Below are 18,614 nucleotides of genomic sequence, written 5' to 3' on the forward strand. Positions count from 1 at the left end.
CTTCTTCAAATTCAGATTGTTCCCACTGCCAAATGGAGCATATGAAAAACAATTACAACCCTGTCAACACTATAATCAAAACTCATTATTTGCTGCTCCTCATTTAGAAGATAAAGTTCAAAGTCCATTACATGATGGGGTCTCTACCTCCATCTTTAGCTTTCCTTCTCAACATTTCATGTTTCACAGTTTATATTACAGAAACAAAAAAGAATATTTTTTCCACTGTGACATTTTCATGCCCTCCCCTAGAAAGTTCTTACCCAATTCTCATCTTTACTTTACTTTGTACTGCCTTGGGATTCCCTCTGAGGAAATCTTTCCACTTTATACTCCAGTTGGATTGGATGGCTCTCCTCCCTGCTTCCATGTGACACTGTGTGTCCATATCCCAAAGCACATAAGATGGGGTATAGTCTTTATCTTGTTTTGCCTTGTCTCCCCATTGGACTGTGATCACCAGGGCCTGGAAAGTATATGAAGAAAGAAGTGCTTTAATTAGATGTCAAACTGATTATGTAACTTGGCATTGCATACCTTAAACTTAATTAAACTGTGTATCCTATACATATGCATATATTATGCATTCTGGATTTCCTCATCTGGTAGCAAAAATACTTGTTAATATCTGAGTGAATTATTGTCATTCTGAAACAAACATAATGGAGAAAAGCTACTTCCAGAAAGATAAATTCTTAGCAGCATAGAGTTTGGGGAAGGTCCTCTTCTCTTTGACTCATAGTGGGGTTTTCAAAAAAAGAACTTCATTTTCAAGATCATGGTGAACAGATGTGAACAGCTGTTTTATGATGATTACCTTATTGTGGCTAATAATAGCTGCCATCTATGAGGGTCTACTCTGCAAAGCACAGTATGTGTCTTTTACAAACTTTGTTTAATGGAATGCCTACTTCAACTTTAGGCAGTATGAATTATGAGCACTCTTTTATAGATATCAGAGATTTTCCCCAAATAATATAACATTCTTTGACAAAGATGAGACTTAAAATCCAGGCATTGCCCAGGCCCTTAACTATATCACCCTGGTCTCACTAATGAGTATAGCTTGGTATTAATATTAAAGCATCATTAATTTATTTATTTAAACATCATCGAAGATTCATTTGAAAGTTATACTGATTATTTTAGTACAGAATGTTTTATACAATGGTCAGCAGCTAGAGAAATACTGAGGAATTTCATCAGCTTTCAGATTTATGTTGATGCAAAGAAAATACAGATTTTACCATGGAAGATAAAATAGCTGAAACCAATCTATGCTTCCTATACTTTTATCTCAAGGAATTGACATAATAATAGTTTTTAGATTTCGGAACTTATCTCCTCTTGCCATCACTGTTTAAGACATAAGACATATGCCCCATGTCAAAGGACATATTTACAAACTGTGTTATTATAAATCAGGTATTTGGCAGACAGACAGTATTTTCTATATTGTAGATCTTTACAATGCAAATGCAAAATACTGCGATGTTTAAGCATATGGATTGTGATATTAGGCCAACCTGCTTCTGACTTTTGGGAGGATTTTTTCTATTGGATGTTGCTGCTCTAGGACTTCAGTGCCATTCTGTATTACAACCACTATTACTCCTCAAACTGGATGTTTCTATTTCTTTTGCAGCCCTCTGCCAGGATAGTTGGGGAAGCTTAGATCTCATGCCTATACTCTAAATGCAATTAGCGATAGAGAACAGAATATCTGACCTTATTGGGAACTATGCTGTGCTTCTTACCAAGATTCTTAATTCTTCAAACACTAGGTAGATATTCAAATGCTGAATGGCCAAACTAATGTGCAAATATACACTACAGAAACTTTTAGGATTAAAATAAAGCAATACATATATGGTACTGAGCCTAGTGACTCACACAATATAAATACTTGTTAATATTTCAAATTTCATGGGTAATGGATATAAAGTATATAATTTAGTGGGAATTCTACATGACTTCATGAAACTTAGTAATGTAGAAGTCATGGTTTTAAATACTCTGTGAATGATACAGAGAATAAAAATTATGAGACTTAGGTTATATACCACTTCTTTCAAAGTACCTTATGAAAACTTATATCTTAAGCATTATGGGAAATGGATCTACTAAGTATTTAATATCTACTGCTGTTTACAGATTTCTAACTTCTGGAAAGCGATGTTAAAATGCATGAGATTATTCTTAATTGACTACATGAGTAGCTTAAAAGTTTTTAACATAATTCTCAATAAGCAGCACTATGTAAGCCATTTGGAGTCATTACTCTACAAATGGAAGTCAAAAGAGTGGCTTATTTGGTTAAAAGAAATCAAGACAATTATAGATTACTTCTATGTTTCAGGGGCATATTTTATTATCACAACTCTTTTTTCGGCAGTCCCATGAGCTAAATGCAGTTGTCTTTTTCCACCCACAAATAATAATTAGGAACAAATAAGAGAGGCAAATATATGACACTTCTTTCTCTACAAACATGCATTATATTCTTCCAATTTCCCTAGTAAATATTTCAGCCCTACTACCAACTAAACATGTAGGGAAAGTGTTCATGTTACATTGATGGGTATTTGTTGATTTTTTATTAACTTTGCATTTCATTTCCACATTAAACAAAAATAAAGGGATAGAAAATGTCTGTTTGGTCAATTCCATATTAAAGGAGAATCCATAAAAGAAAATTTCATGTCAGACTCCTGATGTTACTTATTACATTCTTGTGTAAACAAAGTTTTTTGTTATTGTTTTGTTTTTCCAAATTATCTTTATACCTTCTAATTTTTTTTCTTTTGGAAATATTCCAGTGTAGTATTTTTAAGTTTATTATAATTTTTTATGTATATTAAAGTCTGAAGTTGAGTCAAAATTCATTTTTATTTTTTAATGCATAGATTTTACTTCTAAAGGTCTATTCCAGTAAAAATATTTAAACTAAGTCTACATGACTCAAATTAAAATGAATGCATTCTACAAATTCAATCAGACTATTCCAGCTTCTCAGTGATTGGGTGTCATTGAAACTGTTCAAGAATTACAAGTGTCTAAAATTTCAAGTGACAGCTCAGTGGTTAAGTGCTTATCTGAAAGTATATGGACTAGTTAGTAATTAATTCATCACTTAATTTAAAATGAAGTAGGGTTCCCATTGTTACATATATACATGCATGAATCTCAGTTACAATTCAGGCAAAATAAAATCTACCATTAAATGGGTGTCTAAATCCTTTGGGACATGATTATACAATAATGACTGTCAAGGGTTTGACATAGAAATAGCAATCAAACTATCAGTCATTTATTTGATACCTAATTTGTCTCTACTAGCTGATTAGGCTTTTAAAGGCATAAAAAGGAAGCATTCCCTAATTTCAAATGCAATATATTGTGCAATGGTCTGGGGTAAAGTGGATCTTGGGATTTCTTCTTTTGGTAAGATGACAGATGAGGTACTCTCAGAGGTCCTCCCACTGAAAAACAAGAAACGTATTTTTCAGTGCATTTCTGGTTTACAAGAAAACAAAGAAAATCTAACAAGGCTATGCATTGGTACTGTACACACACACATAAATATATACACACATAATGAAAAGAACATCAGTTAAAATGAAAATAGAAGATGAAATGGGAAGAAAGCTTGGTTTTCCTTGGAGCAGATGGCAATACATCTCTGGAATGAGAAGACTAAGACTGGGGCCTAGTCTGCTTGGATCAATAGGTGAAGAAGCTAAACATGAAATATAGCATTTAGTTAAAACCCTCAGAGAATGTTAAAATGGCACCAGCTTGGTAGTAACTCTTGGATCCAATTAGCATAAAATGAATAAAATTATACCCAATTTAGGGCCTCAGGATTCTCAAGTCTTAAGCTCAAATAAATATGGTTTTACTATTAAATATAACTAAACACATCGGGAAGCAAGCTATCATGAATGAGTCACTAGAAGTAACAGAGTTTTTTTGGGAAATGAGGGCATTTGAAAACCCTCCAGTATATGGTAGAATTTAGAAAGTCACATGCATGTGCAGGACAAGGCACATGTTCAGAAGACCTGAGAAGACCTTACGCTTTCACCACGAGCTGATCTATAAGCCCAGTGTAAGCATCAAGTGAAGGCTAAGGAGAATTGTGAATGGTCTGGCTATTAAAAGAGTGTCCCAGCACTGAGCCAATCCTTAAAGACTGGGGGAGGTGTTGTCATGGCCTGGATATTTGTGTCTACTCAAAATTCATGTGTTGAAATCTTAATGCCCAATATGATGATATTAGGAGGTGGGCTTTTGGGAAATGCTTAGGTCCAGAGGATGAAGAAAAAAAAAAAAAAAAAAAAAGGATTTCCATGGATGAGGAAGCTTGCTTTCACCAGACACTGAATCAGCCAGCATCTTGATCATAGACTTCCCAGCCTCAAGAACTGTGATAAATCTCTATTGTTTATAAGCCAACCAGTTTATGGTACTTTGTTATAGCAGCCTAAATATACTTAAAATGATTATTTTTTAAGCTCCTTGTGTTAAAAAAAAAATTCCAGGCAAAACATTATATGGAGACATGTTAAACTTTCAACAATCAAGAACAGCAAATCCTGGAGAAGGGAGAGAATCTGATTTCCAGAGTTACCGCATTATAATATTCAAATGTCCAGTTTCAGCAACAACAGAATACTCACAAAGCATACAAAGAAGCAGGAAAGTATGACCATTCCAAGGAACAAAATGATTTGACAGAAACCGTTCCTGAACAAGTTCAGTCATTGAACTTATTAAACAAATTTATAATGATTATATTAGTTATGCTCAAAGAACGTGGACAAAGAATTAAAGGGAACCACAATAATGATATATGAATAAAATGGGAATATCAATAAGGAGACATAAATTATTAAAAGAATCCAAATAGAAATTTTGAGAATTTGGGCACCTGGGTGGCTCAGTTGGTTAAGCGACTGCCTTCGGCTCAGGTCATGATCCTGGAGTCCCTGGATCAAGTCCCGCATCGGGCTCCCTGCTCGGCAGGGAGTCTGCTTTTCCCTCTGACCCTCCCCACTCTCATGTGCTCTCTCTCATTCTCTCTTTCTCAAATAAATAAATAAAAAATCTTTAGAAAAAAAAAAGAAATTTGGGGAATTTAAAATACAATAACTGAAATAAAAAACTAGCTACAGAAGTTCAATAGCAGATTTGATCAGGCAGAAGACAGAATTAGTAAACTTGAACAATTTTTGGACAACTGAAATTATCCAGTCTGAAAAATAAAAGGAAAAAAAAGAATGAAAAAAAAATAATGAAATAGGCAAAAGAGACCTGCGAGATATGAATAAGTGAGCCAAAAAATATACTATGAGAATCCCATAGGGAAAGATGAAGAAGGAATATTTGAAGAAATAATGGTCAAAAACTTCCCAAATGTGAGTAATACCTGAATCTACATATCCAAGAAGCTCAAGAAATTCCAAGATAAACTCCAAGATAAACTCTAAGAGTCTCATACATGGACATGTCATAGTCAAATTGCCGAAAGGTATAGACAAAGAGAATCTTGAAATCATTAAGAAAGAAGTCACTGGTCATGTGCAAGAAATCAAAAAATATTAACAGCTGATTTTTAAAAAGAAAAAGACATGGAAACCAGAAAGCAGTAGGATGACATATTTAAAGGATGAAAGGACAAAAATGTAAAGCAAGAATTTTATATCTGTCAAAACTATCCTTTAAGAATGAAGGTGAAATCAAGATATTTCCAGATAAATAAAAGCTAAAAAGCTCAGAAATAAATCCTCACATCTGGGGTCAATTGATTTTTGATAAAGGTATCAAGACCATTCAATGGGGCAGGAATTATTGCTTCAACAAATGGTGATTGAGAAACTGGATAGTCACATACAAAAGAATGAAATTGGATCTTTACTTGTACTATATACAAAAAATAACTCAAAATGGGTTAAAGACCTCTATTTAAGGGTTTAAACTGTAAAATTCCTAGAAGAAAACATGGAGGAAATTTTGCCAAATAGATTTGATAATGATTTCTTAAATATGACAGCAAAAACATAAGTAACAAAAACAACAGAAGAAAAATTAGATTTTGTTACATTAAAAGCTTTAGTCATCAAAGAACACTATCATAAGAGTGAAAAGACTCCCACACAATGTGAGAAAATATTTGCAAAGCTTATATCTGTTAAGAAACTAATATTGTGATGGGCACTGGGTGTTCTATGCAACTAATGAATCATTGAACACTACAACAAAAACTTATGATGTACTATATGCTGGCTAACTGAACATAATAAAAATAAATAAAGTGCAAAAAAAAGAAACTAATATTGAGAGTATATAAAGAGGTTTTACAAATCAGTAACAATAAAACAAACAACCTAATTTAAAAATGGGTAAAAGACTTGAATCACCAATTCTCCAAAGAAGATATGCAAATAGCCAATAAATACATGAAAATATGTTCGATATTATTAGTCATTAGAGAAATTCAATCAAACCCAATAATAGGCCACTTATACCTACTAGGATGACTATAATAAAAACAAAATAAAAATAAGCAACACGCCTACTAGGATGACTACAATAAAAACAAAACAAAAAATAACAACTGTTGAGAATGTGGAAAAACTGGAATCCTCATGTATTGCTGGTGGGAATTTAAAATGTTGCAGGCACTCTGGAAAGTAGTTTGGCAGTTCTGCAAAAAGTTAAACATAGAATCAATATATGACCCAGAAATTCCACTCTAAGGTATATACTCCAAATAATTGAAAACAAATATTCAAACATTTACTTGTATACCAATCTTCATAGTAGCAATATTCACAAAAGGCAAAAGATAGACACATCGCAAGTGTCTATCAATAGAGTGATGGTTAAACAAAATGAGCTATATACATACAATGGAATATTATTCAGCCATAAAAAGGAATACATTTGCTACAATATGGATGAATCTCAAAGATCTTATGCTAAGTGAAATAAATCAGACACAAGAAGACAAATATTGTATAATTCTACTTATATAAAATACTTCTAATAGGCAAATTTATAGAGATAGATAGCATGTTAGAAATTACCAATGGCTGGGAAAGGGAAAATGAGTTATTGCTTAATAGTAACAGGGTTTTTGTTTGATGTAATGAAAAACTTTTGGAAACAGTGGTAATTGTTGTACAACCTTATGAGCATAATGCCACCAAATTGTACACTTTAAAAAATGGTTAAAAGCATAAATTTTTTTTCACATATATTACCATAATAAAAAATAGTAAAAATAGAGAAAACACATTTAAATAATATTAGAAATAGAAATAGGACAAAAGTCCAGACTTAGCATAGACTAAAAGAAAGTGAATAACTACATGACAATGAATTTGAAAACTTTCTGAATGTTGAAATGTTTCTGGGAAAATTGAACTTACTTAAATTGACTCAAGGGAAAACAAACAAACCCAAAAGCCTGAATAATTCTGAAAGTAAAAAATAAATTAGACCAGCAGTAAAAGCTTAACTACAGCTCCCCAGAAAGTGGCTTAGAGGGGCGCCTGGGTGGCTCAGTTGGTTAAGCAACTGCCTTCGGCTTAGGTCATGATCCTGGAGTCCCGGGATCGAGTCCTGCATCAGGCTCCCTGCTCGGCAGGGAGTCTGCTTCTCCCTCTGATCCTCCTCCCTCTCATGCTCTCTGTCTCTCATTCTCTCTGTCTCAAATAAATAAATAAAATCTTTAAAAAAAAAAAAAAGAAAGAAAGTGGCTTAGATATTTTTACAAGATAGTTCTTTTTATTTTGAAAGGTTTTATCTATTTATTTGAGAGAGCATGAGTGGGGTGGTAGAGACAGAGGGAGAGGGAGAAGCAGATTCCCTGGGGAGCAGGGAGCCCAACCCTGAGATCATGACCTGAGCCGAAGGCAGGTGCTCAACCAGTTGAGCCATCCAGCTGCCCCTTACAGGATAGTTCTATCCAAATTTCAAAAAAATAAATTATTCTAAAATTGACAGAAGCTTTTCCATAATGGAAATGAAAGTATCCATGTGTCAATTCATTTGATGAAAAATTCTGATACTAAATCAGCAAGAAAAACCAGAGAAGAAAACCTCCTTGTATTCATAAAGTATAATTACCTCAATAATATTCTTAATGGTGAAATATTAGAAGCATTTCCTTTTAAATGAGCTATAACTTCATGAGGCCAACTATAACCTATTCTATTAAACATTGTACCAGAGATCCAGGGCAGTTAAGATACAAGAAATAAAGTCACTCAGAGAAAGACAATTATCATATGGTTTCACTCATATGAGGAATATAAGAAACAGTGCAGAAGATCATGGCGGAAGGGAGAGAAAAATGGAATGGGAAGAAATTAGAGAGGGAGAAAAACCATGAGAGACTCTTAACTATGAGAAAGAAAGTGAGGGTTGCTGGAGAGGAGGTAGGTGGGGGGAACGGGGTAACAGGGTAGTGGGCATTAAGGAGGGCACATGATGTGATGAGCACTGGGTGTTATATGCAACTGATGAATTATTGAACTCTACATCTGAAACTAATGATGTTCTATATGTTGGCTAATTGAATTTAAATTTTTTAAAAAATGTAAAAGAAATGAAGAATAAACAAGAGGAGCACCTCGGCAGTTGGCTAACCCTCCTACTCTTGGTTTCAACTCAGGTCCTGATGGAGCCCTGTGTTGGGCTCCATGGAAGTGGGCTTAAGACTCTCTCTCCCTCTGCTCCGCCCCACCCCCCATACTCTCTCCCTCTCTCTAAAATAAGTAAATAAATAAGATAGACAAGAATCTAAATTGTTGTTTATAGAAGATATGCTTGTTATATACAAACTAAAAATAATTTACAAATAATAATAATAGGGAAAAATAATAGGAAAGTCTTATGAAGTCACCTAAATGTGAGCTCAATAAGCAAAAATAAATTTCCTGTCTATATACAAACAATGAAAAGGTGAAAATATAAAGATATATACCATTTGAAATGACAAAAAAAATGAATCGATTGAGTTGCCAACTCTTCATTTCAGCTCAGGTCATGATCTCAGGGTGGTGAGATCAAGCCTCGCATCAGGCTCCACACTCAGCAGGGAGTCTGCTTGGGATTCTCTCCCTCTGCCCCTCCCCCCGCTCATGTGCTCGCTCGCGCGTGCTCTCTCTCTCTAAAATAAATAAATAAATCTTTTTAAAAACAACAGAAAGTAACAAAAAAAATAGTTTTCAAAATGGGTATAGAAAAATGGAGTATCTGACTCATAAGATAGTCTTATTTTATAGCAACAACAGTTAAGCCAATTTCTGTTGGTTTAGGGACATACAAACTGACCAAAAGAACACAATGTAGAGCTCCCAAACCAACATCCTCATATATAGGCTCTTGATATATGTCAGTCTGTCATGTGGATTACTGGGAAAAGGAGGTCTATTTATTCAATTAATATTGAGGCAACTGCTTATTTATATTGGAGTTTTGAAAAAGGAATTCTGTGCTAGTTTTCTATTATTGCATATTTGTCTACTTCACACATTTTTTGAAAGTCAATTCCCCAAAAATAAAGATTTGAAGAAAATATCTTTATGACCATGAGTCATAGGCAATGCAAGTGTTACTTAAAAAATAATAGATTAAAAGTTCCACTTTAGTATAATTAGTAATTTCTTCTTATCAAAAGATTTAAAAAAGAAAATTAAAAAAGCAAGCTATAAATATGGAGAAGATATTGCAACACACATAACATGTAGTAGATTAGTATCCAGAATATATAAAGCTGATCTCAACTAGTGAGTCAGACTCAATGGTATATTATGAATGGTGTATTATGAATGAATTACAGGTAGAACAAAGATATTGATCTTAGGTCTCTGTGAGGCAGAGCAGGGCCTGGATAGAAAACTTCCATTACAAACAGCCTCATCTGCTTACCTCAATGTGTCTTAAATATTACTCTTTCCTATGTGTGCTATAAAGGAAACATGGTGGGAATCACTGATATAAAGAACTGTGCAATCAATAACAAGCAGTCCAGGGGCACCTGGGTGGCTCAGTTAGTTAAGCATTTGACTCTTGATTTTGGCTTAGGTCATGATCTCAGGGTTGTGAGATCGGCCCCACGTCATGCTCCACACTGGTCGTGAGACCCACTTGGGATTCTCTCTCTCCCTCTTTCTCTGGCCCTCCCCACCAAAAATAAATAAACAAGCAGTCAAGTGAAAAATAGCCAAAATACATATAGTCATGTCACAGAAAAGAAAACATAAATGACATACATATAAAAATATATACAGCTTAATTGTTAAGAAAATACAAAAGATCACTTTTCACACTGTCTAGATTGGTAGAAATAATGAAATCTAATGTACAAAAGTTGTGAGCATTTATTTATTTATTTATTTATTTAAATGTTTTATTTATTTATTCATGAGAGTCAGAGAGAGAGAGGCAGAGGGAGAAGCAGGCTCCCTGTCTAGCAGGTAGCCTGATGTGGGACTCGATCCCAGGACTCTGGGATCATGACCTCAGCTGAAGGCAGACCCTTAACCATCTGAGCCACCCAGGCGCCCAGTTGTGAGCATTTAAATTAGTAGAATAATTTTGGGAAACCTTATGGTACAATATCATGAAATTGAATTTTTGCTCTTTTTCCAGAAATTACAATTCTAAGCATATAACCTAGAGATACACATTTGAACCAGAAACTGTTTAATAGTGTTCATAACCATGTTGTTTATAATGGCAAAAAAACCCACAAAAACAACTTAAATCTTTACTAATAGGCAATTATCAATTGAGAGTATCTATATGTAACTTAGTGCAGAACAGGGAAACATTTTTTTTTTAACTGCAGCCATGTAAAATGTACAATTCAATGTTTTTATATATTCTATATTTAAACTTGACAAAAATAATTGCTTTAGTCAATGTTGATATAAAACCATTAAAAAAATCAAGAGAGAAGGCGTAATAAAAAAAAATTGTTATAAAGCTTAAAAAAACAGAATATAAAAGCTCTCATTTTTTTAGAATTTCTTTTTATATTACCAAGGTAACAAATAGTTATGAAAATTATTAGAGAGATGGCTTTTTAATTTATTCTTTACTAAAATTGGTGACCTCGGGCATTCATTTTTTTTAATCTGATGATGAATATTATTTTATTATTAACTGTTTTTTGCTCAAGGCATGATTATATATGACAGTATTTATGTAATTTCTTCCTGTACTGATTCTTAATTACATTATTATTTAATATTGTATTAGGTTCCTAATTTAAGAATTGCAATTTTATTAAATATGAATTTTTGCATAGATGTATATACAATGTATGAATGCGTGAGTATGTTTTAGTAAGAAATAATACTAAATTACTTATTGTGGTATAATTTGCTCCCAGTTTTGTTAGCATGTTATAATACATCTGAGGGATTCTGTTACCAAAGAATACACAAAAATAAATCTGATACCTTTAAATCTGGTGATCTAGATTCAAATTTAGTTCTAACGTCTAACGTTTTTAAGCTTTACTATTTAATGGAAATAGCACACTCTGAGTTTTTTCATGTTAGCTTTATAAAAATATATGCAAATGTATGGAAACCACTCTCCACCTACATGTACTTTTTATAAAGCTGTCTCAAAGTAGATTTGCATTAATCATGCTTCAAGTAAGAGTGTTCTATAAACAGAAGCCATGCCATTTCATTGAAAAATTATTACAGAAGGTACATTACAGCAAATAAAAATCACATGAAAATTATAATGATTGAATTTTAGGAATAGTCCGACATGATCTGTTGCCATGGTATTTATATAGATAAGTACAGTAAGTCTGATATGCATTTTAAATGTTCTCTGCCCAAACTTTTATTTTTATGACATATTGCAATATATTTGAGATGTTTGTCTCTGTTTATTGCTAGGTTATACAGATAAATTTTGAAGAATTTGACCTGGAGATTGGCTATGATACCTTGACGATTGGTGATGGAGGTGAAGTTGGAGACCCCAGGACAGTGTTCCAAGTGTAAGTGTTCACCATCTCATTCTTGACTTTGCCTATCAGGTCTTTATTAAATTTTACCCTTTTATTCTTTTTTCTTTTATTTTTTTAGTTGGTCCCTCCCACTACTACCAACAGAAGAAGCATAGTATCTTGGTTATTATAATCAACCTACATACAGTATTTATTAGTTCTTCAGCAAGGTTTAAGGTACTCGATCCAAACAGAATTTTTAGAATCCATTGCCAGACAGAAGCCTGCCAGAAATGGAAACTCACAGTAAAATTGCAGAGTGGTTGATTAGGGTTTATCTTGGAAAATACCCTTGCCTTTAAGAGTTTAAAAAAGGAATGAAAAAATAAGTATAAAATGGGTCCCGGGGACTCTGATACTGGTACTTCAGACTGCTGGGTTCACTTATTGGCCATAAAATCATACCTAGCCGTCGAGATCTGAAGTTTAGGGCTGAATAGATGAAGTAGATCAACTAGGGTTTTTAATGTGGGCTAAAACAATGTTCATGTATTTAAAAACAGGAAATGTTAGGAACTTATTTATTCCCCAGTCCTTGGGCTATTCATTCCGATAATCTACCTCTGATAGTGGCATGAAAAATATTTTGGGGACACTATCTTGTGTTCTGTGCTGTGAACCTCAAAAACTTAAGGAACACTTTCTCTCAGAATTCCTTTCATAACTATTGATTTTCAATTCAGACTTTATGAACGCAGTGGACTTCCCTAACCCATCAAATCAAAGTTCACACTGAGTATTTCATCTCCAGTGGGAATAAAAATTAAAGCTTCATTCCATGAGCATTACCTTTAGACCGTTCAATCAATAGATATAAATTGGTCCCCTAGTGAGAATGTGGGAGGGCTAGGAGAGAGAAAGGAAAAAGAAATACACTATGTTTAAAAAACCCTAAGACTGTGAGAGTAGCACGAGTCTATGTGCATACACATACACACATTATTCAGATCCAGACCTTATTGTAATGATATAGAGCTAATTTTTTACAAAACTCAAAGTAAAAAAGAAAAAATAGGGCAATAACTTTACAATTTTTAGATACTGAGAGAAAATAAAACAACTCTTTTTTTAAATACAGCCATACATCTTAAAAAACTAATTCTTCCTTAATCAAGAGAACCTCTGTCTAAATCCAGGACCCTGCTCTAGGTGGTGGTGTGGGGGGGGGTTATGCCTTTGTTTCCCACCCCACTCCCATAACAGCTGAAGCATCTACATGCCTTCCCACCTTCACACATGCCACACTGTCTCTCACCACACTCCTCCATTTCTGCATACCTACCATCCTCACTTGACCTCAGTTGCCTCAAAAAAAAAAAAAAAAAATTATTAGTGGTTTTGCTGCCCACTTCAAAATTTTAATTGTCAAGTGCATATGATGCCCTTATTTCCTTTCCTATTGGAAGACAGGGATGGGGAGATTTTTAAATGAATTTTAAAAATCCTGTATTGAATGAATGAAATCAAATAGCAGGTGAGGTGAGAAGCATGGGATAATTAAGTGAAAAAAAATAGGCTTACAATTGGTTTTCTGAAGAAGATAATCCTAAAATTAGCTGGACAACAGAAGACCCTATAGAGAACAACTGTATAGATGGGAAGTGCCTTTCTAACCGAAGTAAATAGTCAAATGGAAATAGCTCTATGTCACAGACTAACATGAGTCTCCTTCTGTTGCTGGTAGGAAAAAGAAGCAAAAGTTACGTTTTTTCCTCTTCTCACATTCCTCTTGTTATACTGTCCCTTTTTTTGTGTCGTAATTCTATTTTGTTATATTTCCTCACTCTGAGAAGTTGTATTAATTTTAAAAAACTTATGTGATTCCCATTTTTCTTCCATATTCCTCTGTCTGTAACCAGAAAGTGTTTCTCAAACTTGCTTTTCTCCCTCAGAAACAAAATTACACTTCTCTGAACATATAACTCTTTTTCTTGCGTAAGGATGACTGAAACAGAACTTAGGTAGCACCTACTCCTGGAGGTGTTCAAATAAAAGCCAGCTGACTAGCTAACAGAGATTTTACAGTGCTAGAATTAGATCAGAAGTTCCTTTGAACTCTAAGATTCTGTAATAATAGAACTTACTGGATTTGTATCCACCAGAGAAGCTGATATAAATTTGAATGAATCTGAAGCATCTTTCTTAAGAAGATTAACTTTCCCAACTTTAGAACCACCCATTTGGGCATTTGCAGGGCCCAGAGTAAGAATGCAAATAAATGCAAACTCATGTATCAAATGTCTAAATATTAGAAGTTATATATGGAAGCTACATATCATTAAATATAGTATGTTCTATCCTCCTACCTTTTCATGGAGACCTGAAAAGACAAGTTTGAATTTAGAATTCTAGGACTTGTGTGGTTTCCTTGTGGAGACATGAAGTCATGGGACAAATGTGTTCCTAGCCCCAGCCTACAGCTGCCACCCACTCTCACCAACCTCAGCTCCATCCTTCACCATGCGCGTGGACTTCCCAGCCTAAACATTCGAAGTGCCCACACCCCCCTGCAAGCACTTCCCACAGTCCAAGTGTACACATAGGGATCTTATGTTCTGGTCCGGTCCTGGAAATAAGCACCTGGAAAGGAGATTCACACGGGTCCAGGTAGCAGGGAAATTCTGGGTACTGGGTGCTTGTGAATTGTAGGACAGTACTTCTCAAACAAACTGTTAAATAGATTTGTTTTTATTTCCAATCCATCTTAAACTGATACTTTAATAAAGTGAAGGAAAAATAAATTCCTAGAAAAATGAAATAAAAACACATATAAATACAATCCCATTATTTTTCTATTATGAAATTCACCACACAAAATTACTCTGTCAAATTACTCTAGAAGTTTGAAAGACTTACTCCCAATATCTGTACTAATGACACTATGGGCTGGAAGCTAGTCTAGGATCTGGAAGAAGTGGGAGAGGGATGCAGGCACCAGGCAGACTTATCCCATCCCTGAGGGAGAATTAAGGAAAGGTCAGAGGAAGACCCTCCATGGGGAAGAGATTAGGAAAGGGATCATCTTGCTCAAGTTTAAAAACAGTATTATATACATGGCATGATTAACTGTCAAGAATTTATTTTAAAACCCCAGATGAAAAGAATTTATTTTAAATGATACTCTTCTAACAGGTAAAACTGTCTCCATCTAGACATCTTATTTAGCAATGTTTATTAATCTGCGAACTCCTTCCTTTTTGATTTTTAAGTTTGATTCATATGCTAGTAAGTAACTTTTGGCACCGAAATTATTTTCATAAATAAATTTATTTTAAAAGATTTGATAGCTAAAAGTCAAAAAATGTAGTAAAAATCATGAAAAAGGCATGCATCTAACAAAAAATTAATATCATAGTATTTGCAATTATCTTATAAGAGGATGAACCCAGGATATATTAAATTTATAAGTTCTCATTAATAAACACAGGACACATCACTTTGGTAAATATTTAACCAGATATGAAATATACCAACCTATTGTGTTTAGGTCATAGGATTAAATTAAGCATTGGAAATATGTGGCATTTTTTTTCTCCTTTTCTTTTAATATTTAAGTTCTAAAAAGTAAAGTCAATTGTCATATTCTATTCCATAAAAAATATATATAGTCCATAAAGTCATAACACATTCAATAGTTAAAATAACCCTCCAAAAAAGGAACTAATTACAAAAGGTTTTTAAAAACCATTCTTGTAATTACTTTCTCTGAAGTACAAAGCATTTAGTTTTTGCAATACAGTAACTTAAAAATAATTTAAGTATGCTATGTTTCTTCACCTTGAGACTTTGGCTCCAAAGAAATATTCATGATGAAGTTATCAGCAATAAAATTATTAAGTAATAGAGAATGCGTTGTAATTGGACATCATATGCAATACTGAATTCTCCATATAGTTTTATCAGATGAAAATTCCTAAAATAATGCCAACTTAAGTTGTAAACCGAAATTCGCAATTCAGAGATGTGTTGCTTCTGCCATTTGCTGTCCCATAGTCAATTGCCCATTTATACACTTGTCTCTGTTTCTCATTCATTTTTGCTTCAATGGAATTACTTGGAAGGCATTTTTTCCCCTTTGTGAAACAGCATTTTTTATTCCTGGCAACTTCATGGTGTTATAGTGACAAGTGTCAAAAGATCTCAGAATATGAACTTAGGCAGCTGATAAAAGTTCAGGTAATAGATTTGAACAATCATGCTATCATCTTATAAAGGCTGTTAAAATAACATTAACTTTCAAAAAAAAAATAACATTAACTTTCTCCAGATTGTTTTCCATGTGCTTTTTTTCACACTTATGTGTATATTCACCTGATAGTAAAAATGGATGTAATAAATTCTAGAGAACTACCAGTGATGATAAGGCAGTTACTGGCATTGAATTCACCTCCAAGCTTCACTTCATCTGCATAAAAAAGGAGAGGACATTGATTAATTAGTCCACCCTTCTCATAGCATCAAAAGAAGATCGTTAGGCATTTGGTCAAGCATGTGATTCTCTTTGTTTTTCTTGCCTTTTCTCTCACATGCTTTGCTGTTTCCTTATTGAATTCATGGTGACACTGTAAAGATTAATTAGGTGAAAACTTGCAAAACAAAAGATGAGAAAAAAAAAGTCTTCTAAGATACCTATGGAAATTTTATGAATATGCATTGATATTGATTGAATGACATTGTATTTGAACAAATAACTTAAGGGTAGAAATGTTGTTTTGGATATCTAAACATGGTTAATTCTCTTACTTTGAAATTCTAATTTCTTCTAAAAAAATCAGTGTACTATGCAAAATTTCCTTCTCAGGTATGTGTTAGGATAGACTAGCAATACCCCTCCTTGGGAACTCTCTCTTTTTTTAATTGTAAATACACACCCATACACACACACACACACTTTTGTTAATATAGTTTTTTAATATTTTATTTATTTTAAGAATACTTTAATAAATAATATTTATATTAGCTTTCTAGAAAAGATAGCTTTGCTTTGTTATAGATTATTGTTATTGCTCTCAGTTCATTGGTCCATATGTTTTGACAAACTACTTTGTCCAAGTTTTTTTTTTTTTTTTTTTTAAACTACTCAGTGATTCACTCTGTTAAAATCTAGGCTCCACTCTTTTTGGTATCAGACCACTACACATGGTATTTTCCTTGAGCAAACTCTTCTACATCCAGGGAATTGTACCTTCCCAATTTGCTTTTGTACTTTCCTCTCTTAATAATGAAAAAATCTAAATACCAATAAACACCATGGGCTAATGAAAGCAGGGAATATACTAAATATAGCAACAAGGTAATATATTTAAGAGATTGCTGACCACAGTATAAATAAAAAGTGCTTAGAAAATTGACCAGTGAGAAAAATTCTCCATCCCTTATCTTAGAGTTATTAAAAACAAGGAAAAAAAATCTCTTCTTATTGCTCTTTGCTTTGCACTCTCCTTGCCCTCCTCCACTACATACAAATACTCACTCACTCACTCACGCATGTTTGCCATCATTTTAAGTTCCTTGAGAACAGTGACTATCTTTTACTCATCTTGGCTTTCCCAAAATACCTAACACAGAGCCTGTGTTAACACTGCTAGGTATTGCATGAATTATAGTACGAGAGGCAAAGTTCCTCTGCACCAAGACACTTACTGAGACATGTGAGCAGAGAAGGTATCTTTGCAAACATTGGCAAGGACATACTGTGATCTATGGATGCCTTAGTTCACTCGGGCCACTGTCACAACAATACCATAGACGTGGTGGTTTATCAACAACAGAAATCTATTTCTCACAGTTCCAAAAGTTGGAAGTCCAAGATCACAGTGGCAGGAGAATCTGTGGTGAGGACTGACCTTCTGATTCTTAGATGGCCATCTTTTTAACATGTCTGCACAAGGCAGAAGGAGCCAGGGATCTCTCCGGGGCCTCTTTTATAAGGGCTGAATTTCACTGATGAGGGCTCAGCTCTCCTGACCTAATTTCTGGTCAAAGTCTCCACCTCTAAATACCCTCACACTGGGGATTAGGTTTCAATTTATGAATTGGAAGGGGGTGGGGCCCATTCATTCTCTAGTAGTGGGAATTTCAACAGCATTCACTGCTATCACATCCAGGGAAAAAAAATCAAACTGACAGCAGCAACTATTTCGTCCTGTGGACAAGATTTAATGCGTAGTCATGAAAATGACTTGCTGTTGGGCAATAGTAAATATATGTCGTTGGGACTTTAGAACTATTTAGGCCACAATATGCAAATAGTCTCTGTGACATATTGATTTCTAGCAACAAATTATTAAATATACAGATAGCTTACTTTTATGGTTCTTCATCATTTCTTCATTGTGATTATAGCTACATCTTTCTATTATGAAAACACTGATGATTTTACTAAAGAAAAAGTCAGTTTGTTATTGTTTGCTTTGGTGTGTGTATTTATTTTTGCATGGATTGAATTGTCTAAAATAAAAAAAGTTTTCTAGTTAGTGTTTCTCTCCTTTTAATCAGGAATATTTGTACTGTGGTAGGTATTTCAAAAGTGGTTGTAAAAAAGAAACTGGAACAAAATATAAAT

General features: G+C 33.8%; 1 protein-coding gene across 3 annotated transcripts in view; it reads left to right on the top strand.

The window, feature by feature from the left end:
- CSMD3 (CUB and Sushi multiple domains 3) overlaps window positions 1-18,614 on the top strand; it is a 1,202,189-nt gene that overhangs the window by 623,816 nt on the left and 559,759 nt on the right. For all 3 annotated transcript variants that reach the window (XM_045896021.3, XM_045896023.3, XM_045896024.3), the window contains one exon: window positions 11,937-12,040. In XM_045896021.3, coding sequence (XP_045751977.1) covers window positions 11,937-12,040 — 104 coding nt within the window. The remainder of the gene's footprint in view (window positions 1-11,936; window positions 12,041-18,614) is intronic.

This window comes from Mirounga angustirostris, unplaced genomic scaffold (assembly GCF_029215605.1).
Source record: "Mirounga angustirostris isolate CCGP_5_RB_7025 unplaced genomic scaffold, mMirAng1.0.hap1 SCAF_4, whole genome shotgun sequence".
In the NCBI taxonomy this organism is placed as follows: domain Eukaryota; kingdom Metazoa; phylum Chordata; class Mammalia; order Carnivora; family Phocidae; genus Mirounga; species Mirounga angustirostris.